This window comes from Zingiber officinale, chromosome 7A, assembly GCF_018446385.1.
Source record: "Zingiber officinale cultivar Zhangliang chromosome 7A, Zo_v1.1, whole genome shotgun sequence".
In the NCBI taxonomy this organism is placed as follows: domain Eukaryota; kingdom Viridiplantae; phylum Streptophyta; class Magnoliopsida; order Zingiberales; family Zingiberaceae; genus Zingiber; species Zingiber officinale.
The window spans coordinates 15,965,600-15,981,773 of NC_055998.1; the positions used below are offsets into that span (position 1 = coordinate 15,965,600).

The 16,174-nt window shown below is 38.0% G+C and overlaps 2 protein-coding genes across 4 annotated transcripts; both read left to right on the plus strand.

Moving 5' to 3' along the window:
* Positions 1-5,154: 5,154 nt before the first annotated feature.
* On the plus strand, positions 5,155-7,096 carry LOC122001041 (cytochrome b5-like). The gene is made up of 3 exons (XM_042555600.1): positions 5,155-5,357; positions 5,474-5,540; positions 6,711-7,096. Exons 1-3 carry the CDS (start codon positions 5,274-5,276, stop codon positions 6,965-6,967), a joined length of 408 nt encoding a protein of 135 aa, XP_042411534.1. The 5' UTR covers positions 5,155-5,273; the 3' UTR covers positions 6,968-7,096.
* A 935-nt stretch (positions 7,097-8,031) lies between these two features.
* On the plus strand, positions 8,032-15,475 carry LOC122001040 (FRIGIDA-like protein 3). Of its 3 annotated transcripts, none has more exons than XM_042555597.1 (4): positions 8,032-8,181; positions 11,457-12,500; positions 13,036-13,205; positions 14,849-15,475. In XM_042555597.1, the coding sequence occupies exons 2-4, from the start codon at positions 11,468-11,470 to the stop codon at positions 15,287-15,289; spliced, it is 1,644 nt and encodes a 547-aa protein (XP_042411531.1). In that variant the 5' UTR covers positions 8,032-8,181; positions 11,457-11,467; the 3' UTR covers positions 15,290-15,475. The 3 variants fall into 3 exon arrangements, with proteins under 3 accessions (XP_042411531.1, XP_042411532.1, XP_042411533.1); XM_042555598.1 differs by lacking the exon at positions 8,032-8,181 and adding an exon at positions 8,212-8,692; XM_042555599.1 differs by lacking the exon at positions 8,032-8,181 and adding an exon at positions 8,212-8,631.
* The last annotated feature ends 699 nt before the right edge of the window (positions 15,476-16,174 follow it).

Below are 16,174 nucleotides of genomic sequence, written 5' to 3' on the forward strand. Positions count from 1 at the left end.
AAGTGCTTTACAAAGCTTGCAAACTTCACCAGGTTGGTGTAAAATACCAAGAGGAGGTGTTATATAAACTTCTTCATGAAGATCACCATTTAGAAATACATTTTTGACATCTATCTGAGATATTCTCTATCGACGAACAGAAGCAACAGCAATCAGAGTACAAACAGTCATCATTTTTGTAACAGGAGCAAATGTTTCCTCATAATCTATGTCATACTCCTGAGAATAACCTTTAACAACAAGACGAGCTTTGTATCGCTCGATAGATCCATCAGATTTAGTTTGGATCTTATATACCCAACGAGAACTAATAGTGAGTTTTCTTGGTAGCAACGGAGCCAAATCCCATGTATAAGTTTGATGCAAAGCAGTTAGTTCCTCAGCCATAGCACTCTGCCAATGTGGGTTACAAACAACTTTTCTATAGGATACAAGCTCAAAAAAACAATGAATAAATGCAACAAATGAAGCAAAAGAATGAGAATAACAAGAGTAAGCAAAATCTGGCAATTTAGTAGACTTACGAACATGAGTAGATTGACGGCGATGGAGAGAAGGATCATCCGCAATCTCAGGAGATGATTAAGTAGTGGCAGAAGGAGGAGCATGTGGAGCGGATATCTCAGGAACTAAAGTACTATATTCAGTTGAGCTACCAATAGGAGTTGTGGGTGAAACTTCCTCAGTGTCGGTATTAAAAGGATCAATACAAAGTAGATCTGACGTTGTCATATAACTAGTTGGAATAGAAAATAATGGAATACGCTCAAGAAACACGACATGACGAGAGACATATAATTTTTTACTAACGGGATCAAAACAATGATATCCTTTTTGAGTAATACCATAACCTAAAAAGACACAAAGAGCAGACCGAGAGGCTAATTTGTTATGCTTGACATATGGACAAAGGACAAAGCAAGTACAACCAAAAACACGCAAAGAGAAATAGAGAGGAGCATGCCCATATAATTTTTCAAAAAATGACAAGTCTAAATTGTGTGAGGTTGGAATTCTATTAATCACGTAAGAAGCGGTAAGGATTGCTTCCCCCCAAATGATATTAGGAACACTATCAGGCAATAAAAATGAATGGGATGTTTCAACAAGATGCCTATGTTTTCATTCAGTCACACCATTCTGTTCAGGAGTATGTGTACAAGAGGTTTGATGAATAGTAGCATCAAAAGCAAGTAATTGTGAAAAATGATTCGAAGTGTATTGACACCCAAATCATAACAAAAATACTTTATAGCACTAGAATGTTGAGTTTTCACAAGAGCTCTGAAGTTGTTGAAAATTATAAGATAATCAGACCTATGTTTCATAAGATAGGTCTAAATGTAATGAGTGCAATTATCAATAAATGAAACATAATACCTTAACCCCCCCTCTCTTTTGTAGGAATATGATAGGGACTCTAAATATCGGAATAGATAGATCAAATAGAGCAGAAGAAAAAAAAAGACTTTTAGAAAATGGTAAGGTAAAAAATTTGACCAGTTTACAACCACTACAATCAGAAATATCAGAACTTTTTAAAAGTCTTAATACTCCTGTAGAAGCTAAAAACTACAAACGAGATGCTGAAACATGACATAAACGAGAGTGTCACAAATAAAAATCAGAAGATGAGCGATTCAAATGAAAAATGATAAATCCACACTCAAAGCTACAAATTTTGGTACTTTGAGTTGATCTAAAATATAAAGTCCTCCTTACCTACGACTTGTCCCAATCAGCCTCTGAGATTGCGAGTCCTAAACATAATAATTGAATGAAGAAAAAACTACTAGATATCTAGACTTACATAATTGACTAACATAAATAATAAACATCAGTAAGAGATAAACAAGATGTAATAATTGAACCGACACATACTAATGACATAGGAGTATCATCAGCAGTCACAATAGATATAGATGAACAGGAAGAAAAAGAAATAAAAGATGATAAATTAGATGACATATGATGAGAGACACCATAGTTTAAAATCCATAAGGATGAAGATATACCTGAAATATCAGATGATGACAAACTTATATGAGAAAAAGTTGACTTGGCAGAGGACTGTGAAGCAAGAAACTGTTGAAACTGCTCCAACATATACGAATCAGATTTTTATGAAGCATTTGCATGACCAAGTATGATGACAGAATGAATAATGCTCAAAATAACCAAACTGTAAGGATATATATCTGTATGATCTGTAAAACTGGTGTCAGGAAGACCCGTGGTCTCACAGAGAATTTGAGGCAGAAAATGATGTCAAACATAGAAATCGGCAGCACAGAACGTCGGTGTCGAAATCAATAGAAAATGACGTCAATACTAAAATCGATAACATAGGGCGTCGGTACCGAAATCGACAGAAAAGAGCGTCGGTGTCAAAATCAGCAGGGCAGGTCGTCCGCGTCGAAATCGGTAGGACAGGACATCGGCGCCAAAATCGGTAGCAGTAAGAGAAGACGACATCGACAATAGTAAGCAATAAAAGGGGACGGTAGAAAAAATTAGGTCAGAGAAAGATAATCTGACTCTGATACCATATAGAAATTAAGAAAAAGAAAAAATTAGTCATATTATTAAATCCAAAATTGATGATTAAAAATACAGAATATAAGGCCTTTATATATTTAGTTAAGAAATTCTAAACCCTAAATATAAAAGAGAAAAAGATCAAATTACTTTAAAAATTATAAATAAATAAATAAATATAATCTAACAATTCTAAATAATCTTGACACTCCAATTAAATTGGATCGATCGGCAGCAATCAGCATATCCATGTTTCAGCTCGAATTAGTAAAACTGGCCGGCATCACCAATCCGTTCAGTTGAAGCAACCAGAAATATCAATAAACATCTCCCAAAAAGTCAGTCAGTTGTAAAAGTTGAACGACGGCTTTGATTGACAGCCTCACTTCATGTTGAGGAGCTCAATAGGCAAGAAAAGACGCATAGGCAATGTCCAATTGGCATTAAATGGCATATGACAAAGTCAAAATCCATAGTGGAAATTGGTAAAAATATACGTCGATCCGCAATTTCAATTAAAATCAGACATTCCAATCAAATTTCTTCGAGAGAGGGCCAGATCAGATCGAAAACAAAAGTTATCGACTACAAAGGTATCAAATTCAAATTATCCGTGTGGTAAAATCAGAACAGCAAGCAGCTTGACACCAAAGAACAAATCATAAAAAGTTCTGATTGGATCGATATTTCTGGCCGAGCCGCAACTCTTCTAAGCTGATCCAACTGGTCTTCTTGGTTGAATAGAGTAGAGCTAACCAATCTCCATGGCCGAACAAAGTAGAGTCAGTCAGTCTTCCTGGCCGAGTAAAGCAAAGTTAGCCAATTTTTCTAGTTGAGCAAAGCCGATCCACCACTCTTCTTGGCATACTCAGTCACTCCTCAAACTTGGTTGTTTGAGATTATTGACTCAAGCCATGTCAAGATAAGTTTGAACTTGAATTCAAATTCTAAAATAATTCTTTATCAAGCAAGAAGTGTAGACCGAACTGACTTTCGGGTCATACACCGTGCCTCCAAAATTAATTTAATGTATTCTGATCCTACACCGTACTTCCAATCTCCAATGTATTCAGGTCATACATCGTGCCTCCAATCTTTAACGCATTTGGGTCATACACCATGCCTCCAAAATCTAAGGCATTCGGGTCCTACATCGTGCCTCCAGCAGTTAAGGCATTCGGGTCATACACCATGCCTCCAATATCTAAGACATTCGGGTCCTACGCCGTGCCTCCAATCTCCAAGGCATTCAACATCTCCAATCGGCAGCTCAATCATTCCAAGCAGCTCATCCATCATACTTGACAACTTAAGATTATCGACTCAAGTTATTTCATAGCCCAAAAGGTCGACTTGCCAAAATGTTCGACCGACCACTTTTCTAAGTCTGACCCGATCAATCGACCTGACCGTCCACCAAGCCAGTCTTTCTGGCCGAGTCAAGCCAACCGATATTCCTGGCTGAGCTAAACAGAGTCAACCAGTTTTCCTGACTGAGCTGACTAGTCTGTCTAGAAGAGCATAACTGAGCCAATCCATTAAAAGCTCATTAAATCGTTGGGTCCATCAACCCTTTGTCTCATCTACTGACTTGTACACAGGAGTAACATAACCCTCAGACACCTAGACAAGGGTAATATAACCCTTTGACACCTAGACAGAGATAGCATTACCTCCTGACATCTTTTGCCTTGATATGACCCTCCTATAAAAAGCTCTGTCCCACATGTGAGTAAAGGAGGAGGAAAAAGAGAGACTCATGACTGCATATAATTATTTTGTTATTTATTGGCCTCCACTATTCATCTTCTTCATACATAACATCACCGAAAATTAACTTGAACGGTTGCGACTAGCATTACAACCAACTCACCGATCTACTATAGGGTCCCCCAGGCCAGGGTATGTTTTCCATACTTATTCTTCGCACATTTAATCTCTCTACCATTTAGTTGGCTCCTTACACATTTTGAACCAATCTCAAACATCGGAATATAAGACTAGGGTAAGTCCAATCTGTTTGTAGATTCGTCCAATGATGGGGATAACTCATCCCCTCCTCTTGGTTTTAGCTCGAAGTCTCCTTAGTCCTTACGATCAATACTAGCACCATATTATTAGTGGTCCACTTTTTTCACAAAGATTTTTGGACGGGATCAATTATGACTGTAATTATGAAATCGTGACTATTATAATGATATAATAATTATAATTTTATAATTGCTACCATATGAACGTATCTTATTTATATAACTAATTGATCGATTGTGGATTTAATACCTGAATCAAGAATAATATCAAATAGTATTGTTGAGGATGATTTTAATAAAAAAAACGAACGTTTTTTTTTTCATGTATATACGTTTAATGACGACGTAACAAAATCTAACAGGGTTTTGACTGGTAAACTTAATTAGTCCTTTTCACAATTGTTCAAAATCTAAACGGCCGCCATTTGCGACCTATCGCAGTCGACGTTCGATGCTCCAGTACGCTATTAACCATCGAGTAGATCCCATCACGAGAGCATTTAAACAACCTAAACGAAAAACCAATCAGCGACCGCCTCTTGTTTAGTAGTCAAGTACTTAATCAAAACGCTAGGAACTTCAAGTTACACTTTACCGCAACTATTGCAAAGGATCCCAACAACGTTTCCGAAGCAGACATCGGCTTCAAAACGTCTTCTCTTCCGCGCTCTTTAAAAATCTTCCTTCTTGGTTCCCAAATCCATCATGGCAGAGTTGAAGTCCTTCTCTCCCGATGAGATCTCGCGCCACGCCACCACGCAGGACTGCTGGTTGTCCATCGGCGGCAAGGTGCAAATCCTCTTCCTTCAGGATAGAATTAGGGTTTTACGTTTTAGGGCACTAGATTTGAAGCGTTCGATGGTCGTTTAGTACTCTCTGATTTCCGATCTCTGGTTCTGGATTAGGTTTACGACGTGACTGATTTCTTGGAGGAACATCCGGGGGGAGAGCATGTTATTCTTCATGAATCAGGTACTTCTGCCCCCCATCTTGATCTTTCTCATTGAAGTTCCTTTTTCTACCTGATTTACGATTCATTGGGATAATGATGTTGTGATCTCGAATTGAAACGTTTTTCTGTTTGGAAGGAATCAGCTGATCTAAATATTTTGTTGCTCTATTTAACAATTGAAGCATTCAGATTGAATTCAAGAATTTATCCTATATTTGTCTTTCAAATAGTAAAAATTAGTAATAGCACCTCTGATTGAGGCTGATGCTGGGCATGTTAGAATTTGTTTAAACTGTCATGAATATGAATCTTTATCCTGTATAGCGCTAATGGAGAGATGTGATTTATATATTATAAGTTAGTACAAGGTTATAGAAATGATGCCCCCATGGGTTGGATTTGCATGGATGATTGCTCCAATAGATCTTGGGTTAATTCCTAGCGGATGCAAAATATCTCGCTGGCCTCTCCCATGCAAAGGGGCCACTGCGCCAAGGCAAATGGCTCCTTTCTGGATAGTGTAAGGCTGCACTGGAGGGCCGGTGAGGGCTTTACCATTGCTCCATAAGGTTATAGAAATGATGGCTTAATGATGATAATCATGATTGCTTAGTATAAGGTTATAGAAGTGAACAAGTTTGAAGCATCGACAGTTCTTTGTGAAACTAATCCTTTGACTAGTTAAAATACCATATGATGAAATTACATTTTCTGTTGTACCTTTCTGCAGCAGAATCATAGTTTATTAAAAATACCATAATGGCCCCAGGTTGGCGCAATTGGTATTTGCATAGATGGTTGCTCCCATAGTTTTAGGGTTAATTCTCAGCCGGTGCAAAATGTTTCCCTGAGTGCTTGACCTTCCCCATACAAAGGGTTATTGCTCTAGGGCAAATGCTCCCTGTAATTTATTCCCTTCCAGAAAGTGTGGGAGCTATCCTGAAAGGCCGCTAAGATGATGACTTCACCTTTGCTCCAATTAAAATACCATAGTGGAATTACATTTATCTTTTTCTCCGATTACTAATTTGTAAATATACTTTAATTAAGTTTGTTCAAGGATCTGAACATTTTTTTCAGAAGTATAAATAGTTGTTGATAGCAAGTATTCCATATGTTCTTGATAGAATATCCTCATTACAGTTCTTCTAAATTATTGTTTCTTTTGATTCATTGGCATTGACACACAGGTTCTGGAGATGCTACCCAAGCATTTGAAGAGGTAGGCCACAGCAGCGCTGCCATTAGCTCGATGAAGAGCTACCTCATCGGCACAGTTGAAGGTTACATTTCTGGTGATCAAAAGCCTTCGAAGCCGGCCACCACTGCATACAGAGAACAAGCACCATCCTATAGCTTTTCGGACTACTTGCTTCCTCTGCTGGTGCTCGTTGTGGCCTCTGCGGCTTGGTATTACCTCACCTTCTATTCCAAGACCAAGGCCTAACGGCCATTCAATTGGAACCGTTCACTCTATCTACCTTTTCATTTTCTATTTATTTTTCAGTAGACAATAATTGAATTGTATGGAGAAAAGAATCTTCTTGTTGTTTTAAGAGTGAAGTTGGTTCGCCAAGTGTTCTGACTTGATTATTGAGGTATGTTCGCCTTGTGGAGCTTGGCAGTTGCGTAGAAAGTTAAAGCATCCTTAGGCATCGCCTTCATTATCGCTTGACAAAATTGGTGGCTACCAGACCAGAGCAGCCTAACTGAGTGATAAAATTTGTGGCAACACTCCTATATGAATCATCTGTGTTAGTTCGATGGGGCAACTGAGTAGTAAGATCGACTTGCCTCTTACAACTAAAATTAAAGATCATGCTTTCAGAACTAGAATCTTATAGGTACGAATATTACGGAGGTCCAACTTTTGAATGCATAAATTGTGTTTAGGTTTATTTTCAGAATTGGACATCTGAATTATTAAAAATATAAAGATAATTAATGTTATTGTTTAGCTTTAAAGAACGACAATTGTTACAGACCACCAACAAGGCAACAACGACATCGTCCGAGATGCCTAACCACCACCACCACCACCACCACCACCGACCTCACGTGGTAGACCTTTTAGTCCTTTCTGTTAGGTTCTAATGGAAAAATGACATTTTAAAACAAGGCAGAAAATTAGGAAATGTATTTTGATAATTTGTAAAACTTTGAAGGGTATTTTAACAAAAGAATCCATGTTTTGGTGACCATTTTTAAAATTTTAGCAAAAATAAAACGAAGTTTGAATAAAATATTCGCTTTTACTATTTTTAAGCAAACGCCAGTCTCCATTATTTCATAATATGGTATAAGATTTGAATTTATATCTTTTTTGTCGTTTACGACGGAAAGAATTATTATTTATTTATTTGGCCTTTGCAAATCAGACAAAGCATCAGCAAGGAAAGCACGATTTTTTTCAGCAAAGCCAGCACAGCAGCATCATCCAACTGCTCTGCTCACTTGCCATCCAAACCGTCGATGAAAATATCGACGGTCCGTAACCGACTGTCTACCCGCGCTTTATTAAAGCCGCCGCTATATAACGAAGAAAGCATCCAAGGAAATGTGCCCTCTTTCACTCTCTGACTGCGTCGGCCGGCTTGATGAGCGTCTTCGGATGGTGCTCCCGCTGGCTGCTCCTCTGATCCCTAACGGCTGCTAAATCCTGTGAACTTTCCTTCATATTTTTTTCTCTCGCGTCTTGGTTTCGGTCCTTTTTTGGTTAGGTTGTTGCTTCTTAGTGCTTTTTTTTTTTTTGCCGATCTGAGGAGAGGGAACATGTTCTTCTCTGCCAATCAACTACGTTGTTTGGGAGTGTTCCGGCTTTCATCACTTCGGATTCTGGAGTTCAGGTTTCGAGGCTCAAAATTGGCTTTTCAATAGTTATATGGTCTCTAGGGTTTGACAAAAGAGTTGAGTGAAATCCTAATGGCTAGGCTGATTCCAGCGGTGCTTAAGTTTGTGGTTTTATCGGTTCTTTTGCACTTGATCCTTTCATTATCTTGTCTTTGTAGTCGATCATTCAGGATTTGAGGCATGGGAAGCCGTGTCCGAGTGATGAAACAGATAATTCATGAAAAATGTAAAGCTGTTTGGAAAAATTGACGACTTTGATAAGTAGGTGTTGGAAGAAAAGTAACCTTTAGCTAACTAGCATTCTCAATTTTTCCTTCCAAGGGTAGGTTATTGCAATTTGAAATACGGTATTCCTCAACTTTCTGAGTGGATGAAATTTGAGCTAACTTTACTTGTGAATAATTGTTTCTAATCTTTTGTTTGAAGTTAAGTCTGAAATTGTTTGCTTCCAGTTTTATGTTTGGCTGAAACATACATATGATGAGATACAAAAGCAATCTACTTTACTGTGACTTAAGTGACAGTATTAAGGGATAATAGGATATAGCATCAAAAGTGCTAGGAGGAAGGGATGACAATAATTAGCTTGTTCTTTTTGTTATTTCTTTTTTGTTCCATTTTGGATGTAGAGTTGTGTCATTTTCTTTTCTGGTCATATTGAAGCTGGCTCACTGAAGGGGTTCTATCCCATTGGACGTGTTAAAAGAAAAAATCGTGGATAAGATGGTTCTATTTTGATTACATGTTTGGGCTTTAAAAGTGTGCTTTAAGTCTTTTTGTCTATTTTCTCAACTATTAGTACCCTCGATGTGTCTTTTCTTCCCCTTTTAATTCCATACCTGAAGAAGCCAAAATTTCCAAGGCATTCAACATCTCCAACGGGCAGCTTAGTCTTCCCAAGCAGCTTATCCATCCTACTTGGCAACTTAAGATTATCCACTCAAGTTATTTCCCAGATAAGTATGAAACTTGAATTTTATACTTAAAAATATATATACACGTATCCCTCTTTATCCGTCAACATCAAAACATCGATCAAGTTCCGCCCAAGCTTAGTCTAGGCAGTCAGAGCAATTCAGCTAAACAACATACTGTCTAGTCAGTCGGATTTGCGCCTCCTTCGACTAGACGAATGGGAGGCTAATGATGCGGCAAGTGTTAAAGCTGCCACGGGAGCGAAGAAGGTCAAAATGACATGCTGAGTTGGGTCAAAGTCAAGAGAGGTCAAGGACCATCTATTCTCGATTGAGTCAACCGATCACTCTTCTATGGTCGACCCGCCAAAAGTTTGACTTGCCCAAAAGGCTGACTCACCAGAAAGTCCGACCCGCCCAAAAGTCTGACTCATCCAAAAGGCTGACTCGTCAGATAGTTTGACTGGCCACTCTTCTAAGGCCGACCCGCCAAAAGTCCGAGCCACCCAAAAGGGCGACCTGCCAGAAAGTCCGATTCGCCCAAAAGTCTGACCCGTGAGAAAGTCCTACCGGCTACTCTTCTAAGGTCGACCTGCCAAAAAGTCCGACCGACCACTCTTCTAATGTCGACCCACCAAAAGTCTGACCCGCCAAAAGTCCGACCCGCCCAAAAGGCCGACCCGCCAGAAAGTCTGATCGGCCACCTTTCTAAGGCTAACCCGACCAACCGACCCGATCGTTCACCCAACCAGTCTTCCTGGCGGGGCCAAGTCAACCATTATTCTTGGCCAAGTAGAATAGAGCCAACCAGTCTTCTTGATCGAGCTGAGTCGACTAGTCTGTCTGGAAGAGTAGAACCGAGCTGATCCATTAAAGGCTTGTTAAACCGCTGGGTCCATCAACCCTTTGTCTCATCTTCTGACACCTAAACAGGAGTAACATGACCTTTTGACATCTTTGTCTAGACATGACCCTTTGACACCTAGACAAGGGTAACATGACCCTCTGCCACCAAGATAGGGGTAACATTACCTTCTGACATCTTTTGTCTTGACATGTCCATCTTATAAAAAGCTCTATCCCACAGGAGAGGAAAGGAGGAGAAAAGGAGGAGAAAAGGAAGAGGAAAAGGAGAGAGACTCCTGTATATACTTATTTTGTTATTTATTATCCTGCATTATTCATCTTCTTCATATACAGGAAACTAACTTGTGTGGTTGTGACCAGCATTACGACCAGCTCACCAATCTACCAGAGGGCACCCTCTAGATCAGGATACGTTTCTCATGCTTATTCTTCGCGCATTTCATCTCTCTACCATTTAGCTGGCTCCTTACACATTTTTGAGATCAGCTTCGAATGTAAGACAAAAGAGAAAAATAAATGGCAAATGTATTAGTCTACCTACTATTCTTCCCGCTAAAGAAATTGTTTTGCTTTCCCACTTCTTTTCCCTTCCTAACTTTTTCTCCCTACTCTTTCCCTAGAAGGAAACACAACCTTAGTAGCAACTATTTTTTCCAGTTATTCTTCGCATATTTTTGTGTGCACCCATACTGACAATCTCCAGATGTTTGAGCCTTTTGTTTTCTGTTCATCCATTAAATTTCTGGCAAGCTCTTTTTCCTATCCCAACCTTAACATCCTGTATATTCGTGTGCTTTTGGCTTATCATGTTTTGGTCCTAGACAAGTACATTGACAGAGACACTTTTAACCTCAGTATTCTGTGGATTAAAATGATATGAGTTTCTGTCCCTATGGTTGCATATGACTCTTGATCAATTCCTTGAATGGTTGTAGCTCAGAAAGGAGAAATACAAAAGGCCAGCTCAGGCTAGTTATTGCAAATATATTACTTGTTGGTTTTATGTTACCAAATTGAATAAATAAACTTGGCTTTATCATGTAAACAAACCTAAGAGAAATATGAAATTGGTAGCAACAGGCTGTGGCTTTCCCTTGGTGCAACTGGAACCGTGCTTCATACAGCATACCCTTTTTAGTAGATCTTAGAAAAGCATCAATTATCTGAACACTCTTTAATCTATATTTAACATTTTACTTTTTGGATGATAACATGATTTGCATCCAGCCAATGATTATCCCTATGTGTTTGCATAATATAATTCATTAGACAGATAAATGTATATGTATTTTCCTGTTTTGACAGAAATTTCTGCTATGGCTGATACACAATCAGTTGCTACATTAATCGATTCTACTACTTCAAAGCTACAACAATTGCACCAGGCATTTGCTGAACTCGAGAGCCACAGTGCCATATCTTTGAACTTGAAATGGAAAGAGCTTGAAGAACATTTTCATGGCCTTGAGAGGTCTCTAAATAAAAGGTTTGTTGAGCTGGAAGATCAAGAGAATGAATATGTTACACAGCTCAAAGAGACCCAAGAGATGTTAGAGAAACGGGAGGCTGCAGTTGTAGCTAAGGAGCTTGCCTCCCTTGATAAACTGCAGGAAAAAAGAGATTCTACCCTTTCTGCTTTATTTGATAAATACAAAGCCTGTTCCCTAGAACCCATTGCTGTTGGTGAGGGTGTCACCATTGGGATGGCTGACGATGTTTTGAATGTGAACTCTTATGTCACACCTGCCATTTCTAGCACAGATGTGTGCTCTACAGAGAATGGAAATGAATGCAGTGAACATCCCTCAGAGCTGGTCAATCTCTGTAAAGAAATGGATGCAAAAGGCCTCCTTAAGTTTGTTTCAGACAATAGGAAAGACTTGAATTCCATACGTGAAGAAGTCCCATTTGCTCTTAAAGAGGCACCCAGTCCATTCATTTTAGTTTTAGATTGCCTGAAGGGTTTCTATGCCGGAGAGATTCTAGGGTCAAAAAAGGATGGCAACCTATTGGGTCAGCGAAGGACTTGTCTCATGTTAATGGAATCACTCAAACAACTAGCAGATGCTATGCAGGGTTCCCTATCTGATAAACAATTACTGACACAAGACATTAAAGAGGAAGCAAAGGTGATAGCTAAAGAATGGAAGCCAAAATTGGATCACCTGGACATTGAAGCCAGCAGTGGAAATTCATTGGAAGCACATGCATTTCTTCAACTCTTGGCTACTTTTGATATAATCTCAGAATTTGAACAAAATGAAATCTGCAAACTGATTCCAGCTGTTACACGACGCCGTCAAACTGTTGACTTGTGTCGTTCACTTGGTTTGTCACACAAAATGCCAGGTTGGCCATTTCTTACGCTATTCATACACCTTACAAAGGCATCATGGGAGTCAGGTGTCATGAACTCATGATTTTGGTTATGACAGTCTGGTAGTTGTTTAAAATGATATTAGAGAGAACATAGAGCCTCAAAATCAAATAGTTAGGACTAACATCTCAGACATCTCTCATGGAAATTTCAAGTAATCTTGTTGATATTCTGTGTGTTCTTTATGGTTGAAGTTTTTTCTTGCTTCAACACCATTCATTTGCGCATCTGGTTTTTAGAATGTTTCTGCTATCATTGCTTGAAGCATCTATTAGCTTCTAATAGATGTAGTCTGTTCTAAACAAGTTGGGTACTAATTCTTCTAGTTAAATTTGCAACTTGCTTTCAATGGTTAGATCATATAGTGTGGTTGATAGGCAACTAAATGTACTTGTTACAAGTAGATTTGCAATTCAGGGTCGTATTTGTGATTAACCTTAGTTATCTATGGCCTTTTGACATCCTTTTCCATGGTCCTTTGCATTTTCATATCCCTTTTTTTCTTAGGTTTGATTGAAGTTCTTCAGAACACTGGGAGGCAAATTGAGGCTGTTAATCTTGCATTTGCATTTGAGCTTACAGAGCAATTCCCTCCAGTCCCATTGCTTAAAGGGTATCTTAAGGAGGCAAGAAAGGTATCTCAGGTCAAAGCTGGAAGCATGTCACCTGGTGCACAGGTCTGACATTACTAGCTTGTTACAAGATTTGTTTTTCATTTTGATATTATCACAGGGTATATTTGTCTAAATCCCTTTTGCCCCTGCCTTTATCCAGAATAGGTGCTACCCTCTAACATTCGTTGTTAACCTTTTACCTTCAAGATAAGAATTTATATTTAATAACCATGTTGCTTAGTTAGCATTGCTATGTCAGGATGCTTTCTTTAGTGGATGAATTCATGTGAGACTGACAATCTGTTCATGTAGACTGGAGTGTTTCCTTAAAAAATGTTGATTTGGAACTTGATTGGCCGAACTCTAGTATGTTTTCCTGCTATAATTGCCCATTCTGGATTGTGGGCATCCTAACTGCTTGAACCTAGACTGGGATAGCGACCTGCTGAGGTTAAACAATGCTTCAGTTGCTTGTCACATGCATGATATACCCTTGATAATCCTTTCTTATAATGCTTTAGGAACATTCTTAAGAATATGAAAGTTGGAGCTGAGACAAAAACAGTTTAATAAGGGAATGAAGTTCAGCAATTCAAGAAAGAATAAAAATTTATAAAAGGTCATGCATGACATGGTACTGCATATTAACAATTTCTATGATTGCTACATCATTTTAGGTAGTTGTAGCACAAGTAATGTTTCACTTCTTCCCCATTTTTTAGGAAATATTGGTTAAATCATGTCAACTGATTTAGTTGTAGATTTATTTATTTATTTGCCATGTAGCTATCTTTGCACTCTTGGTTGAATTATTGTTCAATTAAGAATCTTTAAAATATCTTACTTGAAATCACTGATGGTCAATGCTGGATGATATGAGTTCACACTGTTATCATGTCATATAGTCATGTAATTTGCTTAACAATTTATATATACAAAAACTTCAACATGAAAAAGTTTATCAATTTTGGAACTCAATGATGTAGCCTGCATGGTTTAGTGCATGTACTGACAAGAGTAGAATCTCTCTTTAGTTAGACCTGCTTGAAGTGTGTTTCGGAAATCTCACTTGAGGTAACTAGAAGAAATATTCCTCAAGTGGTGGAGCTCTGTTAGTATCATGCTGTGGACATTCTAACTCATGTTTGGACCTATAAAGGCTTAGGAAGGTTAGTAAGTTTATGCAATTGACAAACATGACCTTTATTCTTTATCTCCAATTTGATACATCAACATCAACATGTTGGATTTGTTTTTCCACAAGCCTCAAGAAGCATCTTCCCTTCAAAATAGATCTTCAAATTTTTATCTTGGCTTTGGCATGAGTGCTTATTGAATCTGTGTGCACTAAATACCACATCGGTAAACGACAAACTCTTTATCTTTAAATTTCAAATGTTAAATGGAGTTATGAAACTATTGATCCAACAGTCAAGCAGAAGGTAATATGTGTGCCTATTCTGTCAATTCTGTATGTGTGCTTATATTGATGTGTTTCTGAGGTAAGACTAAGGCTGTCATGGTTTAAAGCATAGATATTACCTGAAGCCAACATCATTTTCCATAATAAAAACTTGAAATTTTGTCAGATTTCTTTTCAATTTTTATGAAAGTTTGCTATCTTCTTTTCTCTTATTATATTAGCTTATATCTGATGAGTTTTGCTTCATAAACATAAATTTCACCCTTTTTTTTATCTATTTCAGAATGAAATAAATGAACTTGAATTATCTGCTCTTAGAGCTCTCATCAAGTGCATTGAGGAACATAAGCTGGAGGAGCAATACCCTATTGATGCACTTCAGAAGCTGATTATACAACTGGAGAAAGCAAAGGCTGACAAGAGGAGAGCTGCTGAAGCTGCAAAGCCACAGTCCAAGAGACCTCGTGCAGGCGGCAGTATTTACAATCCTCGTGTTACCAGCATGCCCAACAAAAGCTTCTACCGAGCACCCTCTGATAGGTTTGTGCAGCCATATGATAGCCCTGAGAGGTTCCCATTCCCTTACGATCGGCAGTATATCTATGCCACTGAAAATCATTATCCTACTGTGCTGGGCTCTGCTCCATACACCATCTCCCCTACACATACCCCTTACTATGGAAATGCTTACCAGGTTCAGTACCAGACTGCCTATTTACACTAATGAAGAAAGCTACAATGATCATTATCTCTCTAACTACTAGCTTTCTAACCCACTGGGTACCATATGTTAATCAACTAAATCCGCATAGCCGAGATATGTTAACTAAATCTGCATAGCCAGAATATTTATCTTATCTGTATTAATGTATGTGTGTTTATTATGATTGAAGCAGATGTTTTCTTCTAAGATTCAGCTTGATCTTCTTGAGGATGTATTTATCTGATACTGACACCAACAAATGATAACTTGCAAAAAAATAATAATAATAAATCTTGGAACATCATGAGGTGTTTTTGATTGTGATCCTCTTGATCTTCCTTGCCACAGCCATGGGAGCTTTTAATTTTTGTTAAATTCAGTGGAGTATTTTGCAATGCCCTTTTCAAATCTTTTGTTTTAAGATTCCTTTTCTACTATAATATGGCCATTGATCGTTTAGAAATAATCTACTACCAAAGTTACTAAATTATTAGAGAATTTTTAACTTTGTTTATTGGTGTTTTGTGATATATGGTGGTAAAAAAATGAATATACTCGTTCTCAACATTCTTTTGAAATAGTGATTAGTATATAAAGGAGGTATTTATCTTAGTTATGTCAAGATTTAAATTTAGATCTCATAATGATAACATCTCATATGTTAATTACTAGATCATATCAAAGGGAGTTGGTGCCTTGTGATGCAGTTTGAACTCATAGTTGTAATGCAGGCATGATCAAAGTTTTTTTGGCCTATAAAATGATTAAAAGTAGCCTTTATATATATAGTATCGATCATATCGAAGGGAGTTGGTGCCTTGTGATACAGTTTGAACTCATAGTTGTAATGCATGCGTGATCAAAGTTTTTTTTTTTTTTTTTTTTTTGCCTATAAAATGATTAAAA